This window comes from Pectinophora gossypiella, chromosome 4 (assembly GCF_024362695.1).
Source record: "Pectinophora gossypiella chromosome 4, ilPecGoss1.1, whole genome shotgun sequence".
In the NCBI taxonomy this organism is placed as follows: Eukaryota; Metazoa; Arthropoda; class Insecta; order Lepidoptera; family Gelechiidae; genus Pectinophora; species Pectinophora gossypiella.
This window is the reverse complement of record NC_065407.1, coordinates 12,746,127-12,769,526: the sequence shown is the minus strand read 5'-3', so window position 1 is coordinate 12,769,526 and position 23,400 is coordinate 12,746,127. Positions and strand designations below refer to the sequence as shown.

The following is a 23,400-nucleotide window of genomic DNA, read 5'->3' as shown; positions in this document are numbered from 1 at the left end:
TTGTCATTTTTACAATATAATGTGTGCCAATATCCAAAGAGCAAAAAAAAAAATCAAACCGTCTTCAAAATCCTCCATTACCTGTCAACCCAGCAGCAAGACCAAGCTTACATGGAACAGATAAAGAGAAGGCGAACGTCGTGTCTTATAACGAAGTGAAGGAATTGGTCTTTGATAGACAAGAATGGAGAATGCTACACCGACAAGAGCGTGGCTCTTAAATTAGTGATGATGAGGCGGATGAATAGCGGGCGAAAAACTAGTTTCACAAAATTTGTTGATTCACTACATCACGGACGCGGGAGTTATTGCTATCTTCAACATCTAACAGATTATCTAACAGCGATTTGATAATATGGCTAACAACCAATGTTTTCCAAGATAACATTATATGTACTTAGCTATCTTTTCTTATCTTTAAAGAGGACATGATTTACGGATATAGGTCAATATATTAAATAAAAAAGGTATAAAACTGCACTTATCTACAAACTAGTTTCGGTTATCCCTTGTAAACTATGAATGCAACATTGTCAGTAAGAATATTTGCTCGTAACAAAATTGTAGGGACAAGCAGATTACACTGCAAGTAAAGTCTGCGCGTGACGTAAAAATATAAAGTGAATAAAAACCTAGCTTGATTTAAATCTACCTACTACTCACCCAGTATTGACAAAGAAGATGTGATGACTTCAGTGCCTATAAGAGAGATTAGCCGGAGTGCACAGGAATAAATAAGGATCAAGGGAAGGCCTTTGCCCAGTAGCACACAGGAAGGAAACTCCATACAAAAATTTAATTCTTACCGTTTAACGCGTAAGTGCGACTAGTGCGAGTGAGACAGAAGATCTTCTTGCCTTGCCTCAGAGGAAATTAAATAACATCAGTAAAAACAAGGTTGTGATCCTACTATGGCTACTACACTATCTCTAATTTAAAAAAAAAAAATGAGCACAAAGGCACTTGTATCCAGTTGAGTACCCTGTGACATGCGCAGTCGATAGGTTTGAAGATGCTATGCATCGTCTTTCAGAAAGAAAGACACTGTTTCTTATATGACAACCTGCCTGCTATATTTTATTTTTTGTTTATTTTATTATTTGTTAGTATTTAAATACTCTATAATAAAATAACACAATATTATTACGGTAGATATTATTAATGAGGTTTTTTCTTAACAAAAAATAGGTTTTGATATTTTTTTACCTACTATCCTCTACTAACTAACTATCTACGTTAATAAGGAAAATCTAATATGAAATCTATTCGTAATCTCGAAGCGTCAGTATAGTAGAAGTGCAATTCCCGTACTAGATATTTATTACCGCAATTATCTTCTTATAACATAGAACATAAAGATTACTTACTCAAACAGCTGTCCCCTTATATGAAATTACTCATTCGGACTACAAATGCGATAAGATAAGGTCCGATCTGGCGAAGTGATTGGGACATAAAAGTGTTGTTTCGGTACACATATGTTGCAGTGTCGAAGTAAACTCTGGCCATGGACCACGACAAAGCATCAGAGTTGGAAAAATTCAAGAGCAATGAAAAATGTGAGAAAGAAAACGAAAAACGGATATGTGAAAATGGGGAAAACGCGAAAAGCAACAGGCCCCTAAAACGCCAGGTGTGTTGAAATTGAAGACAAAGTGATTGTTTTTGAAAGGGTGACAAAAAGAAAGTGTTTTTAAAGGTGTAACTCAATTATAAGTGTATTTAGTTTTGTGTTAATTATTTTTTTCTACAACTCTATTTGTGCGTGGAGATTTATTATTTTAGATTAAAAAAATGATCGTTATTCTAAATTTTTTAAACATTTAAATTTGGGCCATATTTAATTTAAATATTGAATATAATTTATATCAAGATTTTTGCGTATATAATAGGTACTAAAAAAACAATTTAAAACAGAACAATTAATAATGAAATATTGAGACAAATAATATGTATAAAAGTATAAATTATTTAACTCCGAGTATAGGAATTTATATAAATGCCAACGAACTGTGATAACAATAAATAATAATTCACGTAGTTACTAAAATCCTTCTTTATTCAATTCAATTATAAAATTACATTGATGTAGCAAACGTTACATTATTGAATATCTCAAGATGTTTCTCAGAACAAGTAAAGGAAAGGCTGCGTATCGTTTCTCTTAATTCATGATTAGTACCTATTTATTTACACAGAGTAATGTGAGTCAGAAGAAAACACAAAACATCTTTATAATGTTATCTTGATTATAAATCATGACGAATTATTTACTTTTACATTACCATAACTGTTTATGATAATTTAATAACGAGTAATAAAAACGATAATATTTATAATGACCAATAGTTTATAATGACCAATAGTTATTTATATTAATATTAAAATTCATGTTTGGATTATAAATGATTACCACGTGCTAAGAGCTGGAAAACATCTTGAGGAAAACCGCATTCCCGAGAGATGTGTTTTCGGAGGTATATGACCTAACCTCTTTTAGGGTGGTTTTGCCTTCGAGTCGATTCTGTAAAAGACCGGTCAAATCTTTAGTTTAGGTTAGCGGAATCTGTTCTGCTTCTTTCGTGTCGATGACAAGTTACGTTGTTCGAATTGTCATTTATCTTTTGCCATGGCAACAGCACAGGGCGGAAGTGCTCATTAAGTCCTCCCGTTTGCAGGTTTCAGGGTGAAAGCGGAGTAACGCTAGGGAGATTTGCAAGCCGTTATTCAAACATACGCTGGTCCATAAAAGGGATTATACGTACATAAACAGCCTATATACGTCCCACTGCTGGGCACAGGCCTCCCCTCAATCAACCGGAGGGGAAAAGAAATATTTATTCCATATGTTAGCCTGGTAATATCGTAGACATCAAAGAAGATATTATTACATTTTCGCTTGTTAATGTTTAATATGTTACTACGTTATTTTTACCTTTTATTTATTTTAATTTACCTAATGTTGTCTAGTGGGACATTCATAGGCGTTATCTTTGAACGATAATTCCCGGGGTGGTAGATGATACCGTCATAGGAATATAAATTAAGGGCATGAGATTTTGAATGTAAAAATAAATTGGCAAAATTAAATTACTACCAAATGGATACAAACGACAAAGACCAATTTCCTAGACAATTAGTTTCGATTTATTGACCTTCGGAATTATTGTTTGGGGCCAATTCCTTTAATCATCCAATCAACATGTAACTGTAATATCGCTCCGAATTCCGAAAATGTCCTTTTGTAAATGTTGGACTATTTACATAATGCACTCGGGGTCTAAAAGGGCCACGTTTAATCAACTTATCTAAAAAGAAGCTATATTGCAATTTAACATTTGCGTACTTATAAAAAAAGTAATGTGTGCGCATGCGCAATGTCAATCAATATCAAAAATGTATTTGTGGCGTTTATAAACCCTTATAGCTTTACTGAGAGTACCTACCTGTCACTGTCATATTCATCACAGAATACATTATATAGAATTCATATCAAGGAGTGGCTGCTGGTTGTCTTATGAGGGATTTTCCAGGTTACGTTCCCCAAAAAATTATAGATGGCGCTGTTCAGATTTAACGTGATAATTACCTTATTATTTATTTCTCGGGGTACATAATTAAACAAAAATATAATGTACTGGCAGTGATATATGTATAAAAATAATTGTTGCGTGAGTTTTGGATCAAATACGTATAGAATTATAGAGTTATTCTCTTTATTTAGATCACAATTTCTTATCCGCCGAAAAGGAAAGGGATGGGTAATCGACAAGCATAATTAAAATTTATGGAACACACTGACGTGTGTTGGTTGTTTTAGATTTTAAGCAGAAATCTAAAACAACCATCTAAAAATTTTACATTGGCCAATAACCCGGCAGAATTACGTTGACAGCGCACGTGAAACGGTTTGCATACCAGCGAGATATCTTTTTGATTCGCCCGGGTTATTCATTAAATTACTCGTTCTTCCTAAAATTAAGAGCTGTCAATCATCCGTGCCTTTCCTTTTCGGCGGATAAGAAAATGACAGGTATAACTTAAAGTAAAATTAGGAGGTGTCTGCAGGAATCGGGGCCTTCTTCTTCTTATCGTCCCTTATAGAGGCCTTTATAGAGGTATATTATAATAAGGACTTCATAATTTTGCCTTCAGGCTATCATGGCCATGGGAACGTTTATGCTGACTTTGGGAGCTGGTGCCACTGCTGGCTTCTCCGCAATACTCATCCCTCAACTGAAGCACGAGCGACATGGCCACATCTCCACGGAAATGGTGTCATGGGTGGGTATGTATTGAAATATTATAATATAATGAAAAATTCTGGTGGGTTGAAAAGGCCACATCGAAGAAACCATCTATAAAGCCTAATATTGCTATTGACATTTGTTTGCATTGCGCACTTACTTTTGTATACGCAAATGTCAAGTTGCAATATTGCTTTTTTAGGTGATGTGGCCTTTTTAAATTTAATTTCACTGGGTACACTATCTATCTCCCTGGCATCATTTTACAGGATCCGCTTACCTAACCTGAAGATTTGACAGGTCCGATTTTACAGAAGCGACTGCCTGTCTCACCTTCCAACCCACGAAGGGAAAACCAGCCCAATATAAGTTAGGTCACATACCTCGGAAAATATATTTGTCGGGAATGTGGGTTTCCTCACGATGTTTTCCTTCATCGCTGAGCACGTGATAATCATTTAGACTTAGGCCTGTGTTGGATTCGAACCTGCTACCTCAAAGCGAGAGGCAAGCGTTCTACCAACTGGGCTATCACGGCTTCCTTTCACCGGGTAGACATCATATTATTGCGTATGTAGGTAAAGATGGAAAGAAGTAACAACTTATATTCATCATTGCATCAGTCTTTAAGTACGGAAGTATGTACGTACTGTTGGGTCAGAACTTTTCCATGTTTTGTTGAATTTGATACCACAGGTCAAGCTAATCTATTTCAGTAATCACTGCGGGACTTAAAAAAAAGAGATAAAGATTACTGTTGTTATTTCAAACGTACAGTTGTACATGTTGAATAAAGTTCATTATCCGTTTCTTTTTATAGATACATTTACATTATAATTTTTATTTGTTTCAGCTGCCACAGCGTCATTGGCTCTGCTCTTTGGAAACCTTCTCTCTGGATACTTGATGGAACGATATGGCAGAAGGAACTCGCAAGTGGTTTTGGCTGTATTTTTTATAAGTGGCTGGGTTGTGATCGGATTCGCAAAAAACATGGCCATGATTCTGGTGGGAAGATTCATCACCGGACTCTCTCAAGGCTGGCTTGGTCCTCTAGGTCCAGTGTTTATTGGAGAAATCAGCACACCAGCTTACAGAGGATTCTTCTTGGCTGGGTTGTCATTGGCTATAGCAGTGGGGGTGCTGATGTCACACGTGTTTGGCACATTGCTCCATTGGAGCTACGCTTCGCTTCTCTGTGGACTTTTCCCATTAATTGGTGGTGTTATCCTGTACTTTGCGCCAGAAACACCAGCTTGGCTGGCAACTCAAAATCGCATAGACAAGTGCATTGAATCATTTAAATGGTACAGAGGAACGTGTCCAGAAATGAAGGCCGAACTTGACAAAATAATAGCAGCTCAAGAAAAGAGGGACCAATCGATGAGCAAACTCAGTGCGCTGAAGGCGAACATTGTAAAGCCAGAGTTTTATAAGCCTCTGACGATAATGACAGTGTTCTTCATAATGACACAGCTTTCTGGGGTGAATGTTATCAGTGCGTATACTACAGACTTAGTGAAAGAATTGATGGGTAGCAAGAAATATGCGGACGCGGCAATGTTGAGCTTAGACGTTTTGAGATGTGCGTCTTTGCTTGTAGCTTGTGTGCTACTTAAAAAGAAGGGTCGGCGACCTATGGCTATGATAAGTGGAATTTTTACTTCTTTATCTTTAATAGCTCTAGCAATATACATGTTCTCAGTGAAAAGGAACCGCATCTCGCCTGTGATTACTATAGGACTCATGACTGTTTATATGATAGTATCCAATTTGGGTGTGGTGCCATTACCCTGGAATATGGTTGGAGAATTGTTCGCCACTGAAACTAAGGGCATAGGCTCAGGAATAAGTGTGATGACGACATCAGTTGCATACTTCGCAACGATAAAGACCGCGCCGGGAATGTTGGAAGGTTTAGGACATCATGGTACTTATATGTTTTATGGACTATCGACGTTGCTAGGCACGATATATTTGTACTTCTATTTGCCCGAGACAAGAGGCAAAACGCTGCTGCAGATCGAGGAATACTTTAGGTATGGCAAGAAAGGGAGAACGAAAGACGTAGATAACGATGCAAGTATACCATGTGTCTGATAACAAGGTCGTCACCGACAAACGAGTCTGATAAGATACGATTAATTTCTCTCACACTTCTACTATGTGGTGATAGATCTTATTTACTTACACAAGTATTATTTGTTTTCTGAATAGCAAACGAATTGTTAGAGACACATTGTAATTACTTTGTAAAGTAGATACCAGTAGATATATTTGATAAGGTTCAATTAGTTTTCGGTACTTGTGTTAAAGATAGTCTGATGATAATTTGTTGTTTATAACGGGACGTTGATTATGTGTGGGTACTAATCATGGCTATTAGTCGCATATCTTAGTGTCGAAATGGATGCACTAAAATTAATAGATAATGGTTGTAACTGATAACTGTGGCGTCAAGTTAATGTGTGTATTTGTTACAGAATGATGGCCATAATAGATAATTAATTTGACGAGTCTAAGTACTTAGTTGATTTACAAAGACATTGAATAAATACATACGTAATTAACAAATATGTTGTCTAATAGAATCGCATTTCTATTTTATTATTATATAATGCGTTATTGTTAAATTGCTTTAAAATTGTACTTGTCTGCGTAAAATAATCTTCTTTTCCTATGGTGTGGGTTGTGAGGATCATTACCAACCTCATCAACCTTGGTGTCAGGGTTATTATTGAGCCGCCAAAAGCCCCTGATATGGCTCATGAAACGACTACGTACTTACATCAGTAAGTAGTAACCGGGACCAACGGCTTAATGTGCCTTTTGAAGCACGGATCATTTACTTTTTGGACAGTCAGGTGATCAGCCTGTAATGTCCTGACCAAACTAGGGATCACAAAGTAATTTTTGTGGTATGTCCCCATCGGGATTCCGGATCGTGAGCCGAACGCTCAACCACCGGACAACGGAAGTCGCTTCGTAAAATAATAATATTTATTGTTTTAAGTGTAATTTTGTAATAGAGGCTATATCTGACTTTTCTTAAGAATGGGATTTGATAATAATGCTTCTTTCATCTTCAGAGTTCTTTATGCGAGTTTAGAGTTTTTATTACAGTTCAACGAATGTGACTTTGGAGTACGTTATAGTAGTTAATGATGTTTTATAAATAAATGGTTTGTAATTTTAAAAATGTCCGTAAAAAGACCGCAAATAGAGCGGTAAGTCATGAATGTTTTCGTATTTGTAATGAGATTAATTTATAAAGGTTGTAATAAATAAATTATAAACACAAAATGACTTTTTTCTCCTTTCGATTCACTTGAGTAACTAGTAATTATGTATATTGCAAGAAGTATAAGAAATAGCTTGTTAACAATAATGTTCTATTTGTTAAACAAAAGGGTGAAGAGGTACCCTTTGTAACAAAATAGGTCAAGCGTGAGATAGACTTCAGGGTTCTGTCGAATTTGACGACCCACAAATGTTTATGGTGAGTTTTGTAGTTGATGACGCGTGTAGCAGAGACGGTGGATAAAGTCTGCGACATTAGAACAGACCTATAGCAAAGGGAAACTTCCTAGCACGAGAGATAAAAGACTGATGGACAGAAATACTAATGGACAAAATAACCGCTAACAACTGACAGTCTAACCACGAACTACTACGGAAGGAGGCGGTCATTTTATTTTTTAATAAAATAGGCTTGCGTTTGACTACAATCCCCTCTGATGGTAAGTGACGATGTGGTTATTCATTCTGTCTGACGTAAAAAATCTAAGGTTCTACGCCATCGCTTTTTTGTTTATAAGTAGTATGTATATCCATCGTAAGTGTTACAAGTACTTGAAGCCATATACGCAAATCGACAATAAGTCTATAATAAAAAATAAAAAAAAAACAAAAAGAGATACCGTTAGAGAAATTGTATTATCGAAATAAGGCCTTTTTAGACATAAAATACTAGTTCTGATTTCAAAAAGAGAACCCTAAAATTAATAGGACTATTTCACAGTCCGTTGCAGATAGAAGGCACGCGTCCGGTAAATTATAACTTCTTCCTGTTTTGACACGTGACTTTATGTTCTAGGATTCGCTAACATCTGCGAAGATGTTTTTTTTCCCTTTTTTTGAAGTTCCCACGACGATGCAGTTTTTGTGAGAGGTTGACAAAAAACAATCGGGAAAACATCTGGGGGGCTAGGCTATATTTGGAGGACTATGTTTATGAAGTGAAGTGTGAGGAAGTAATTAAGAAGTGCTTTCTGACGGGAGAAATTTTAAGTACGTTTTTACTTGCATAGACTTTGTGATTTACATATTATCATCGCATCACGCCTATATCCCCGAAGGGGTAGGCAATAAATTTAAGTCTCATATAAGAGGTGGTGTGTCTATTGCCGTTTACCGTGCGTAAATCCTTAAAACCACGTGATTTCAATTATCTATGGTCCAAATATGAATTCAAGCTCATAAAGTCGATTTTAGTGGTTTGAGTTCAAGCCGGGATTCAAACATGTATATGCACCCATTGTCTGTGTAGGTAAATACAATATTCTGTTAGATGCTACACGACGCCTTGAGCCGAGGTTCGCGCCCAACCGGTCACCTTTAGGCCTGTTGTCTTAAATTTTGTACCGGGTGAGAGCCCTCAGCGCACCCCCGGTACAATTGTTTGGCCAAGTAGTTAAAGCCATCTGCGGCAAATCTACAATAAACGACGTCAAAAAAAAAATGTTAGATGCTAGGATATTATTTTTCTCTAGTCTGGGTTATAAAGATCAATGACCGATCTTATTAGGGCGCTTATCGAGCCCCCACTTTTGCTGACTCTCTACTACATGGGTCAAGAACTGATTGTAACGATTTGAAACATTATATCAGAATTGATTCAACCTTTTTATCAGAGTTGTATTGTCTATTCAATTATAATATTGACAGTTAGCACTGATTAGAAGCCGTGGCCTCATAAACTCTGATTCCCGCTGATCTAAATACGACCTTAGAATTACCTAAATGTTATGCAATAGAATCTTAAGCTACTACATAATTTTTGAATTAAAATAGGAATTTAAGAATTCTATATTTAAATGAAATGTTCGAATTCAAAAAATAATTTAAGAACGTCTTCGAAATTTAAAATAATAAGCAAGTAATAAGTAAATGAGGATTGAACAATAATATTTAGTGTTACACGCGCGTGATAAAAGTACCTAATTGAATATCAAATGTAGGGCACATCTATTAACATGCGGCATTGCGATACAAAAGGAGGCCAATATCGGGAGCCCTTGTTTCCATACCCAGTGCATCAATTGCCTTCATTTTCATATCAAGTTGTTCTTTTTCTTTTATCTCGCACCACTTGCATTCTATAGTAGAAAGAACGCAATCCGGAACGAATATTTTAATAATCTACAATAGGACACGTGGCTGAACGGAAACGCTGCACGTGCTATCAATTAGAAGTGGAAAGATAGAAAAAAAAAACATCTAGTCTAATGTTTATTGAAGCTCGCCCTTCGGTGGGCGGGGCGGCATAGAAAGCGAAATCGTAAACTCGATTTCTTTAGCGATAGGCGAACGAAAGGGTTGTAATGGGTACCTATTTAAAAATACTACAATGTTAGCTAAATAAAAGACAATACACTTCATATTTTTATTGACATCAAGGACAATGAGGAACTTTTCAGGCTACGACCCTCAAACACTATATAGATGGCGCTGTACACATTTTACTTCGTTTAACCTTCTAATTTCATGCATAACAGACATATGCATCTTTTATCTTTGTTTTTGGTTATAAATGACGACTTTTATTACACCCACGCACAATTACATCTTCCATCATTATTATTCCGATCAAAATAAAGAGAAGCAATATAGGCAGCAACGTAATTGTATACATAATGTGATCCAAATATCAAGCAACAATTATTTTTATATATGCTTCTGCCGTTACATTGTATTTTGAAATAATTGCGATAGTTGATGGGCTGGCAGAGGAAGACCGAGAAGGAATTACATTGACCAAATTGGAGATGTCCTTAGAAAAGGTTTAATACGATGTACTCTGAACCGACGTGCGTGTATGAAGCGATTGATAAATGTGGAGGAGGCAAGAGAAGTGTGTCAGGATCGAATCAAATGGAATTCTATAGTCTCTGCTTACTCCGGTTTGATCTAGGTCTGCCAACCATTGCCCAATGGCTCAAATTAGCTTCCAAACGTTTTTTCGATTCTGCTCCGCACCACCCAAATCCCCTGATAGTTGCGGCTTCCGAGTACATTCCGCTTAGGGACGGTACTGAAAAGTATCGGCGCCCGAAGGACGTAATATACGATCCCGACGACCCGATTACTCTAGCCATAGAGGCAGCCAATCAGCTCGCGACACCAAACACTTCAGGACCCCGATACCGACCCCGCCGGCGTGGTCGACGATTTCCCTCATTCAGCACTTATCGCTATCGACCCACTAGGGTCGATTAATTCTTTCAAATATTTTTCCTCTCAGACGACGCCCTGAGCCGAGGTTCGCGCCCAACTGGGCACCCTCAGGCCTGTTGTCTTAAACGTTGTACCGGGTGAGAGCCTTCAGCGCTCCCCATTTGTCCGGCCAAGTAGTTAATGCCATCTGCGGCAAATCTACAATAAGTCACGTCAAAAAAAAAAAAAAAGCTTACTCCGGCGGGAAATAGGCGTGAACGTGTGTATGTATGTATGAAATATAGGTAATTATCACGTAAAAGCTGTACAACGCCATCTATATAGTTTTTGGTGAACTTAGTCTGGAAAGTGCCTCATTGTAAAATATGTTAGCGGGCGGTTTATTCTTTAGTTGATTAGTCGTGTCTAATTATACAAGTATTCAATGCCGTCGCCATATTTCATGCGGAGTATAAATATTCAGCATCAAACAGAAAACCAAAAGTAGATATTACTATCACCGTTTTGACTGACAGTATAAGCTTTCTCAAGCATGTTTACTGAGATGTTTCTGATGTATTTTGCATGTAGCTATTTGAAAATAATAATCAAATAATGGAATACCTATTATTTACGCACTCTATGACGCAGATGATTTTAAAGTAAGTTGTTATTTCGACTTTACTTAAAACAAACTATAATATTTACTAGCTGCCTGCGGCTTTGCTCGTATTAAATACGGGGTATCACGGTTCCACTTTCCTAATGTACCAATTTTTAGCTTCCTACCTTGAAAAATGCGAAATGTTTCATATTATAAAATTTCACCCCATCTTTGAAGAGGTTGCGGGCAGATTTAGAAAAAATGACGCACAAAAATAGTCCGCATGCTAAATTTTAGCTTTCTACCTTAAAACTTACGGAATGCTCCATACAAACTACCACCCCCCATTTTATGGAAGTGGGGAGTTAGGAAGAGACAAAAAGTAGCCCGTGTCCTTCTACATCCCTTTAATAATCTCCACTTAAAAAATCACGTCAATTCCTCGCTCCGTTTTTCCATGAAAGACGGACAAACAAACAAACAGACACACATATATACTTTACCATTTATAATATTAGTATGGATTGTTTTGAGCGAGTGGACCATAGACGTGCGAATTAACACATATTGTGATAGTAACAAAGGCCACGAAACGAAAGAGTCCCACAGCCGCGGCGCTAGTGTCGCATATTCTGCATAGAATTAATTATGACTTGTCAATTAGGAAAGCTCGGTGAGGGAACTAAGTACCCATACTTAGTTCATCTTGCTGGATAGATCAGCGTGCTTGATGGATGTACCTCTAACTACTCCAATTAGAACATAGTCGTGAGTTTATATTACGTTATGTGGTCAATTAAGCAGTAGTTTCATTAGAATTCGTGGAATTTTGTCATGGCGCAGTCTAAAACTTTTACACCTGATAATAATTATCTTTAGCAGTAACTTAGTATGAAATTTTACATTTACTGTGTGTTAATCTTCGTTACGTAAAAGGTCGGATAGTCTATACGTATTTCTGATGATATTAATGAAAATATAGGTAATTTTGACAGATATCCCACCGGATATAGTCATCATTTGCTCTTTAATAAATACCAGCGTATTTTTTTTAATATACACAGTTTAAATACTCGTATATTCAATGAATAATTTATAAAGTCGTGTGTAATGCTGATTTGTTTTTGAATTATTTACCAAATAGGGATGGGCGAAACTAGTACAGGTAAAGTTACAGTAGTATCAGTAGCTTTTTTGTACTGCTATTTTCTGTAATAGGTACCTATAGTTACGGGGAGTAATACTGGTTTTTGTTTTTATATGGATGTGTTTTCCAATATGTTTTCATTTTACAAACTTATGATTAGAATTAGCTATTGTGTAAAGTGTCTTCAAGTGATTTCTGGGTCATCCCAGTCCCTCCATATAAAAGTCTTATTCTTACAGTGAGCCGCCTATCGCGTGATTGCAAGCGAGAGAGATTCGCGTGCGCTGTCCTTTATTTCTTAGCTGACTTACGACCACTTAGACTAAAGTAAGACCCAGAGGGGGTGAGGTAAATGTAGCTCGGCGACCGATACTAATTGGTGCGGGGCGGATAGTTACCTTTCTATTCTTCTGTATTATATTTTATTCTATGTCTGTGGTAAACTCTTCTTTCCTATTTCAAGCCACTAATCGAAATTCATTTTAGAAGAACATTTTGATCATCTGTTATTAACAACAACTGTAATACTTTTGTTAATGTGATTATCTAGTAGTAGTAGTTATCTAGTCAATATATTATGTTAAGTCCCATCACTATTTATAGATTGCGTGACATGTGACTGAATAGGAAGCAGGGTTGAGCTGTGCACTATGCTTCCGTGATTCCGGTTACGAAACATAAAATAAAAAAAACATAAAGGTATTTTTTGATATAATAGTAATCTGTATATTTCAGAGGCATTTTATTCTAAGACCTTAGAACAATCGTTTGACGGATTAGTTGTTTGTTAAAATGGTAAATTATATGTATAAAGAAGAGATAACAAGAGAGAAAAAAGAGCACTGCCTTGTTTGTACTGTTGCTAAATATTTGTATGTTTTGTTTGTGTGCAATAAAGTATGTTTGATTTGATTTGACTGTCAGAAGCTCAAGGCCAACAATTTATTTAATTGTGTGAAAATAAATTGTATATATCGTATTGTAATAATCGACGCATTACACAGATAATGATTGAATCAATGCGGAGGAAGCGAGATAAGTTAAGTGTGTCAGGATCGAAGCAAATGGAATTCTATAGTCTCTGCTTACCCCAGTGGGAAATAGGCGTGAGTTTATGTATGTATGTATGTATGTGTATGTACACAGCTAACACGTCTACGTAATCGTTGCAATCATTCGATGATGCAATCATGTTGTTACAGAATTATCTATACTTAGTTATTTACAACCATAAAGATTGTAGTAAAAGAAGGATCAATTGAATATTAATTACATAGTTACAATACAACATACCACTTGTTTCCGTTTTTATATACACATGTATCGATATAATGTTATATAGAATCCGGTTCGGAATTCAAATCGGTTTACGCGGAGTCACGAATCGTAAGAATTCGTCGCTGACGTCGCAAACAGAGGTATCTGAGATTTTTGGCGAATCTGATTTGCACCATTTGCAATAAGATACAAATTATTTTAGCAAAATAATGCAGGTACGTCTTGTTTGCAAAGTCAGCTACGAATTGTGACAAAATGTTTAAGAAATGGTCAAGAAAAACTAATACTTCAATACGATCTAGCAATAGGGCATATCTCAACAAGGTGATGCGGCTATGGTGGCGCCACCATGGAAATTTGTGCAGTTTATTAATTGCTTATGGTTGGTCTTCGAACTATAAAGATATCTGCGGGCTTAGCACCGTAAGCGCGCGACTCTTTCTCGCCTCGACATACGTTATCCGTCACTCTCTCACAGTACTGCACAGAAAGAGACAGACGATCTCCGTCGCCGCGAGAAAGAGTCGCGTGCTTACGGTGCTATGCCCGCAGGTGAAGTATTAGTCCTTTGTACAACTGCATACGTCTTGTTGGTAGCGCGACCTTGGTTGAGTTACAATGGTATCCAAGTGAGATAGGGCCCTAATGGTCTATTCACTTAAAAATCGGGGTTCTAATAGGCGACCGCTTAGAGTGCTCTGTTGTTTTATTATACCCCACTGCCTCTCCATTTCAACCACTCTTCTCTATCTTGGGCATTCTTGTGTAAGAAAGATGTTTCTCTCACAGAAGAAAGAAATCGTTACCTTAAAACTTTGTTCTTTTTTATCATGTTTACAAAGCATTAACCGCATCCACATTATGTTCAAAGTATGGCGCTCTAAGCCCCACTGAGCACCGTAAAAGTAACCCACTTCCCGCCGAATGACACACATGACTCGTGAGGTTATTTTTGTATTTCATAATTGGGTCTTCCATGCCTCCATATGGCTTCATTATAACTCTCCTTGGGGAACGCAATACCTTGCATCGACTGCGTTTTTTGACCTGGTACCTGACTTCGATGGAACTATTTTGTGCGGCCAAGTAGTGAATGCCACATGATATGCAATATGTCACGTCAAAAAAAGAAAAAAGTTGGAACTAAACGGATTTAAGTTTTCTTATCTAGCAAAGAGAAAATTTAAATCGAATAAAATTCTGACTTGGACGGGACTTGAACCCGCAGCTCTTGTCAAGCCGGGACGAGCGTGTTATCCATTACACCACCGGGTCCTCCTCCTGTCCATGAATTCTTTCGATTTATGTATCGTCATTAAGCTGACAGGACTACACATGGACACAGGACAGGATTTCGCATTATTATTTTTATCGATTTAAATTTACTCTTTATGAGTTTCCCTAAGCATGGATAAGTGATATAAACATGACAGAGGGTTTTTTTTAATAATATAGGCCTCACCTGTTGGTAAGTAACGATGTGGTCTAATGTGGATCACGCTTAGCTTGCAAATGGCTATTCATGATTGTGTCCTTTCTATCATGATGGACAATTCTTACGGGCGATAGGATTCATTATTTTATTAGAAATGAATGAAACGAAACGAGCCTGTGCTTAGAGAAACTTACAAAGAGGACATTTACATACTTATGTTAACATAAGAATAACTTAGTTCGCTCGAATGCCGTCCAAGTCCAGTAAGTTTCGATATTTTTTTATAACAGCATAAACGTTGCGTCTATTTACTTGATCTGACTTTTTAAGATTTGTGCTTGTTTTTCCAGTCTTACAAAAACAAAACGCAATTGCAGATAAATAAATATAATCATGCAATAGACATACAATAATCGTAAAGAGCTAAAATAATATAGAAATACAGCGCATTGCGGACAGAGACACATAGAGGCGGCATGGCGGAACGTTCCAGCAATAATAGCGTTACGCGTTTACACAAAAAACGTGGCGCGTTATACTACTACCGATCTCCAGCCCGCAGTGTTCGCGATACCGCCACTGTGTGCATCACCGTCCTCCTGCCACACACCGGACACTTCATACAAAAATCTCATTCTTGCCACGTATGTTCGAGCGAGACAGACAATCTCAGTGCTCCCTCTTACTCCTTAGCGGCTTACGTCCATTATGACTATAGCAACATTTAGAGGGGGTGAGGTAAATCTAGCTCGGCGCCAGATACGATTTGGTGCGGGGCGGAGATCTATATCAGTATATATCGTAGTATTATTCTTTATTTTATGCTCTTGCCCTTATTCCGTTCTAAGTGGGGTTTCTTCTATTCATCTCTGTCAGTATTTATCTCAGTAGTTACACCTTTCACACAAACATTATCCTTCTTCAGTTGTCTGAAGAAGGGTACGGGACGACCAAAGAAAGTGTCATCACTAATTTAAGATCTTTTGTCTTTATCTTTTATCTTTTGTCCGGCCAAGTAGTTAATGCCATCTGCGGCAAATCTACAGTAAGTCACGTCAAAAAAACTAATTTAAGAGCCTCGCTTTTGTCGGTGTAGCATCCTCCTTACTACTTTTTAGGGAAAAATAGAGCAGTGACGAAATTACAAAGCTTCGTTTACACATTGTTTTTGCACAAATGGTCTCCTGCGACCGTCGCACTTGTTGATAAATCCATATACTTACAGGGTCTCGTATTAGTGACATCGTAACAAAAATTCGAGGGTGATTCAGACCATGATGCCGAGTTGATATCAAGTGGAATCTTCCTTCGCAAAAATATGGAACTGAAAATAGTAGTTAAAAAAGAAAAAAAAAGTCATGAATTTTGCTGTGGAAAATTCCACTTGATATTAACTCAGAATCATGGTCCGAATCATCACCCTCAGTATTCGTTACGATATCACTAACACCCTGTATACCATCATCATAATTAATTTAAGAGTCACGCTCTTGTCGGTGTAGCATCCTCCTTGCTACTTTTTAGGGAAAAATAGAGTAGTGGTTTCCCTCTTGCCTTGTGCCCCCCAATACTCTGTTTGACGCGAGTGGGATGGCGCCCAGAGTAGTCTGTTTCCAAGTAGGACTCCTGTCCTCCGCCTCTGAATAGTACTGACAGTTACTATTGCCCTCTGTCAGTTTTCATGTTACAGTCCCTGTGACCCTATGTGGAAGAAAGTGTAGAACGAACAATTCTTGGGTCGTCTCTTTTCCCTACACCTATCTACATTCACACTCAGTGAACACCGACTCTCTGTGCATTGGTCTTAATTACACGCACACACGGCTTAGGATTAGTCTACTTTTCCAAAGAATATAATCTTGTAACATAAACTTGTTAATACGCCATAAACGTGGTCTAAAATTAATTATCATAAACTTAATGTTTACAAGGTTAGTCAAATCTGACAAAGGAAAATTGCTTTATTGTGTGTTGTAAAGATCCCACTTATCTACGATGCTGGTACTATTTACATAACAGATGTATCTAGCGAACACTACTTTGAACTAAGATAATGTCTGACTTCATTGTGATTCATAATGAAAACTGTTGATTTTGATTACTTATCTCTGTCTACAGCCATATGGTTTGTTTGTGTTCGAATCGAATTAAATTAATTAAGTTAAACAAAAGCATATGCCACCGCGACTTTAAGTTTGGCGTGCTCTGGAGCTAATTTTGTGTTTTTGTGCAATCCCTGATCACCAGATGGTTTAGTTTTCTCGCATGCCGTATGGCGGCAAGATAAATTCGATCTCAACGCAATTTTATTGTCTTCTATACCAAATAAATTGTCTGTCTGATTTCCGTTGAGTTTCTTGCTATCTGTTTAACTTGTGAAATTGACTTTCGGCAAGTTTATCCTTGATATAGAGTCCATTTTTTCCACTCCACTACTTCTAAAACCACTTATACTCCATTATTAACCACTTTTTACTAAAGATAAAAACAAGAATTTACTAAGGAATTTGTATGAAATCGCGAACTATGTCATAGGAAACATGATGTAATATTGAAAATAACGTCAGAGTTATTCATAATTACAATTCGGAAGTAATAAGTATAAGTAAATAAACTTTTTTTTTCCTTGTTTATTTAGTAATCAGCATTTCATAAATAATTGTGACCTAAGGCACAGTAATCGTAGAATAAGGAATAATATTACGTATAGAACGGCAACTCCCCGCCCCCACCAGCGGCTGAGCTAGGTTTACCTCGTCCCCCCTCGGTCTTACTTTAGTCTTCAATCGTATTGGCGTCAGACGTCTCACATACAGATCTATAGGTACGCGTGTATGATAACGTCTATGTGTAGAGTTTGTGTAGAACGAGGTGTTTTGTATGTACTGTCTGGGGTGAGCAATTACGTTGAATTAATTTACTTTGATTTTTGTACTGAGAGTTATTGAGAACAGAAGAGGCAAGATGGTTATACGCTTAATAACACAAAACGAATTTATTAAAAAAATCATAGAAGGGAAGCTACAAGGGAAGAGAGAAAGGGGAAGACCTTGAAGAACTTACATGGAACAGATTAAAGAGAAGGCGAACGTCGTGTAATAAAGTTATAAAGAAGTGAAAGAATTGTCTTTTGGTAGGCAAGAATGGAGAATGCTACACCAACAAGAGCGTGGGTTATAAATTAGTGATGAATTTTGCTTTGGTTTGGTAATCCAATTGCCCATTGTGTATGCTACAAAATAAGCATACAAACACAAAGCTAGTCGGCTATATATCATACAAAGTAACATTGATGTAGGTATAATATTTTACTACAATCTCATCGCAAAGTCAATGCTACTATACAAAGTAAAGTGAAAATAGTTATTAATATTATGAGCATATCAAAGTGCATGCAATTATTTATTGATTATAATTTGTTAACGTATCTTTTATTACCAATCTGATAGAAATCTGAATACTTTGATCGCTGTTCTATCATTTTTTATTAATGTCTATAATTAAAAGTAATTTTGGTTGAACGTAAGTATTTTCGCTCAATATTTTTAGTTTTTTTAGCGCATCATGAAACAGGTTATGCTTTCGGATTAAGAGACAGTACAAACATGGACAACGACATATCTTTACAAATGAAGGTAGACAAATATTCGCGTTTCTTAAAGACATCTTCTAAACATGGCTGCAGGGATCGCATAAGAAACGGAGATTATTAAATATAATAAAATACGTCATCCTAAGCTTTGAACCTTCGAACACGTGGATCTTTGCACAAGTTAGCATAGAAAAAGTGTTTATTCAATTTAGTTCGTTGGTTCGGCGTTCCCTAAAGGCGAACGGTTTTTTGTAGGTTCCCATGAACCCTGTGACAATAGACACGACCTTACTGAAATACACCGAGGAGATCCACGCAAGAATAAATATTGTACTACAATAGGGTAGCGTCTTTGACTTCACTTTTGCCTTACCTATACAAGCTCGAATAATCTTGACCGTTTGTTATTTTTCTTTCTCATTCGATAACTAAACTTTTAATTTATTTATCTTTTAGTCTCTTCTTCTATCGTGTGGGTTGTGAGGTGGAGTACCAACCTCATGATAAAGACTACTTATTTACATCAGTAAGTAGTAACCGGGCCCAACGGCAACGTGCCTTCCGAAGCACAACCGAAGTTCCGAAGTGTTTTACGAGTAGTTACAATATTAGAATAGAAGGATTTCGCAAAACAATGACTTCAGCTATATTGTTATCACACAAGTTATGAACAGTAAGGTTTTGTCATTCTCTATTATTTTACTACTTCTGTAAAGTATTCCAAAGTAACTATTTTACCTACTAGTGCTTTTGATTCAACGATTTTATTTACATAACCTTGCTTCTTTATTAAAACAGATTTATATGGCCCGTAAATTAATTTATCATGATAATGATAATAGCCAAATGTTCACAAGCTCAAGGTTAGTGTTGTTTAATCAAATATTTTGTTAAAACGTCGGGAGAGGTTTAAATAGGTTCATGGCAATCGCCTCATTAAGTAAATATTGTAGTAAAAAAGTTTTTAATACGTATTTAAAAACGCTGTTCTTCATTTAAAAATATTCCTTTTCAAACTCTTATGACGGTTCGGTCGCACTATAAGACCCGAGAGGATAAAAGCTTTGCGGCTCGCAAGTAACGGACTTTTTTGGTGCATCGATCAGGGTTCGCTTCCTAGTTGATTGTGAAGCCAAGAGGGATTCCCACGCATTCACTATACCTATCTTAATTTTATGGTACATACATATTTTCAGTTATTATTAGTCGATGGACTGATCAGGTAATTGTAGGAATGTTCGTTTCCGAAAGTAATCAGTAATTTTAGATGTGGTGTAAAAGGCGATATAGTGACTAAGATTGAGAAGGAATGTTAAGTTGGTTTGGACCCGTAGAGCGGATGAAGGATAATAGGTATGATTTACAAAGCGAAGGTTGGTAGTAGGGCTGGCAGAGCAAGACCTAGAAGGACGTACATTAACCGAATTGGAGATGTCCTTAAAAAAGATTCAGTACGGTCTACTCTGAACCGGTATGCGTGTATGAAACAATTATGATGAATGTGGAGGAAGCAAGAGAAGTGTGTCAGGATCGAAGCAAATGGAATTCCATATAGTCTCTGCTTACACCGGGGATATGTAGGCATGTATGGGTTTGCCTAAACATCAAAAATGTTGTTGTTGTTAATGTTAATTAAATGATATTTTTGGACAAAACTATTGAAAACAATAAAAACTATTCATATTCAGGCAAGTGAAAGTAACTTAAGAAAATTCGGATAAATAACTAATTCAAATCTTTTTTATGATTACGATATAAGTGCTGTATATTACGAAGTAGGTACAACATCTCAACTTCTACTATAATAGATAAGGAATTACCTATTACAGATAGGAAAAGATAAGTGCACAGCAGTACCTGCAGTCATAGTATTTATCTCTTCAATTTTCCTTTAATAAACCGACAAAGTATAGTACTAATGTAGGAGAGATAACAGGAATCTGCGGTAAACGTACTTAGCATAACCCTTAGGACAACGTCGTGGGCAATGTGTTGCGGGGACCCTTGTTGCTGCACTTCGTATAGTGGGTTCTGGTTCTTTCTGGTTTTTCAATCTGTGAGTCTGTTTATGGATGTATTTATTCCATAAATAGACTCACACTTGTAGTCCCAAATGATTAACTATGGCACACTCGGGACACTCCATACAAAATTTTCATAATCATCATGTGCCGCCTAACGCATGAGTGCGAGCGAGATAGAGTCCGCGGCCTCTCCCTCTTACTCCTTAGTTTAGGGCCATTTAAGACCAGTTAATACCCAGAGAGGATCAGGTCGGCACCCGATATGAATTGATGCGAGAATTTGTCCGCGTGAACTTCGGTTATTGCGTGCGTGCGGCATGATTTCCCCTCACTGTTTCATCCCCTTAGGGGATAAAAACTATCCTTTATCCTTCTTTACGACTCAAAATATTTCCAAACCAAATTTCATTAGTTAAACAGGTTCAGAAGTTTAATGTGATAACGTAACAGACATACAGGCAGCGATACTTTTATAGTTATAATTCTTATTATTGTGATAAGATGGTTTTGTTACTTTCCAAAGAAATTGTTAGTGATAATCTTTGCCACTTTTTATTTGAATAAAAAAGGGTTTTACCAAAAGGTCTCTTAGATACAATATGCCGCGTCATATCAAGTCGATTCTCAAACGAAGATGGATTCGCGCTCATGTGCATCAAAATATCTAATCACTGGAAACAGCCCTTAACGAATGAACCGGAAAATATTTAAATGGAAGCCAAAATAGCGTGCAAGCCGCTTACCCCGTAAAATATCGCCATATTTTGATGTAAAAAATTGAGAGAAATTAAAATTCTTACTACCCCGGAAACGTGGGAGCGTGCGGAACGAAGCAAGAAATGATATTTTACCAACATTCGAATTGTTTGAATTCTCTAAACGCGTGTACTTACTTCCTTAGTCCCAGATGGTAATACTGCTCTGGAAAAAAATACTGCAACTCAAATTTGACTCTATATTTTTTTCTATAAATCATAAATTAAACTCTCCTTACATTATCCTACACCCATAAACCCACAGTGGAGCAGCAAGATGGCGCACGAAGCATACTTTACTCCAGCGCATGTCAGAACTTTCTTAATTTTAATTATTTGTAAAAAAAATATCTACTTGGTCGCCTATTGTGCTTTTCCGTATATGTTGTCCTTATCTCTGTAATTTGTGTCCATTGTGCTCAATAAAGTATTTTATCTACTTTGTAATCGAAAATGCCAATAATGTAAATAAGGTAGACCGCAAAAAAGTTCTCTAATAAGCTGAAATCGATCTCCGATATCAGCTTTCCTACTTTTCAAACGTCATCAAGGGCTATTCATTCACCAAGCAGCCCGAAATGCCCGGACCGTTTTAAAAACAGAAACTACAAGTTGTCCCGAAATGTAATCACAACGCTTCTGCTCTCTTTTAGGATTTTTTTTCCTCCCGGCTAACGGCAACGCATTATAATCACAATAGTCGTATCGCCTTACCGTTAACGGCCCAAGTTTGGGGTCCACATGCACGAACATTGATTAGGTTATTTAATATGGATTAGGAGTACCCTAATATTCAAGTAATGTGTGCTGTAAATTAGTAACTTTTTAGTAACATTATGCGTACTTAGTTTATAAAATAAATTGTTTTCCAATGTTTTTTAAACAGTAATGATCTACTGTCCAGGCACCGATTTCAAGATCAATTAATTTTAAAATACTTTATTACGTAAGTACATGTGTCATAGTTTTTATTGAAAAATATTTATTTTCAGTCATGCAACAATTTGAAGTCGGTTATTTAACTATTAGGCTTTTAAGATCGTGCAACTGGCCCTTTCGGCTTTCGTTTAGCGGTAAAGGGTAAAAGTATTAAAGTGGGTCATTTACTGACAAATTCGGGTTCATTAGAATAATTCTGTGTCTTAAACGGGGTGAGATGAAAGAATGTGCTTTTAATGGGCTGATTAGCGCCATTGATGTTCAGGTGTGGGGTAAAGGGATGCTTTGTAAATGAATGGAACTAGCTATTTACGCCTATACCTACTTAATTATTTTTAAAGATTTGTGAGCTAAGAAAACAGATACGTATATATTATTATGACAGCTTTTTCTTTGGAATTTATGTCGAGATAACTAGGTATGCAAGCAAAGTGTAAAAGTGTTTTTTTGTCGAATTTATTGTCAACTTGTGACTTTTAAACAGCAGTTAGTTACAAGTTCGATGGATACACATTCTCTTCTTCTCTGAAACTTAATGAAAAGCAACTTTTTAAAAATGTAAACTATTATTTATTTTATTTAAAATTACTAACATCTAACATCACAAGATTATTATACAAGGCACTATAATTAATTTGTAGCGAGAGTGGTGCCCTGGCTTTCATTTACACTTAGTCGTAAAAAAGTATCATTCCCTAACGTTCAAGCGAGCTAAAAACAACTTGACTATTAAATTCTAATGACAGTTTCTTTTCTTTGTGTACTTAAAGAAACTTCTAGTTGTAAAAATAAATTAGCAATAAACTGTGTCGTAAAATTGTTATCTAGTGACTATGAAATTAGTTGTTCATTAGTTATGAACATGTAAGTAGTTGAAAGTGCGGGTTTGATTACAGTGCGCGGACCGTTACCGCGCACCTTGCGTCTGCGCTTGCGCCCGCCTT

At 36.7% G+C, this 23,400-nt stretch overlaps 1 protein-coding gene across 2 annotated transcripts; it reads left to right on the top strand.

Annotated features, from left to right (window-relative positions):
• Nucleotides 1-1,392: 1,392 nt before the first annotated feature.
• Nucleotides 1,393-7,550, top strand: LOC126366056 (facilitated trehalose transporter Tret1-like). 2 transcript variants are annotated; one of them, XM_050008958.1, is made up of 3 exons: nt 1,393-1,633; nt 4,156-4,288; nt 5,101-7,550. In XM_050008958.1, exons 1-3 carry the CDS (start codon nt 1,508-1,510, stop codon nt 6,345-6,347), a joined length of 1,506 nt encoding a protein of 501 aa, XP_049864915.1. In that variant the 5' UTR covers nt 1,393-1,507; the 3' UTR covers nt 6,348-7,550. The 2 variants fall into 2 exon arrangements, with proteins under 2 accessions (XP_049864915.1, XP_049864916.1); XM_050008959.1 differs by lacking the exon at nt 1,393-1,633 and having other exon boundaries at nt 4,159-4,284.
• The last annotated feature ends 15,850 nt before the right edge of the window (nt 7,551-23,400 follow it).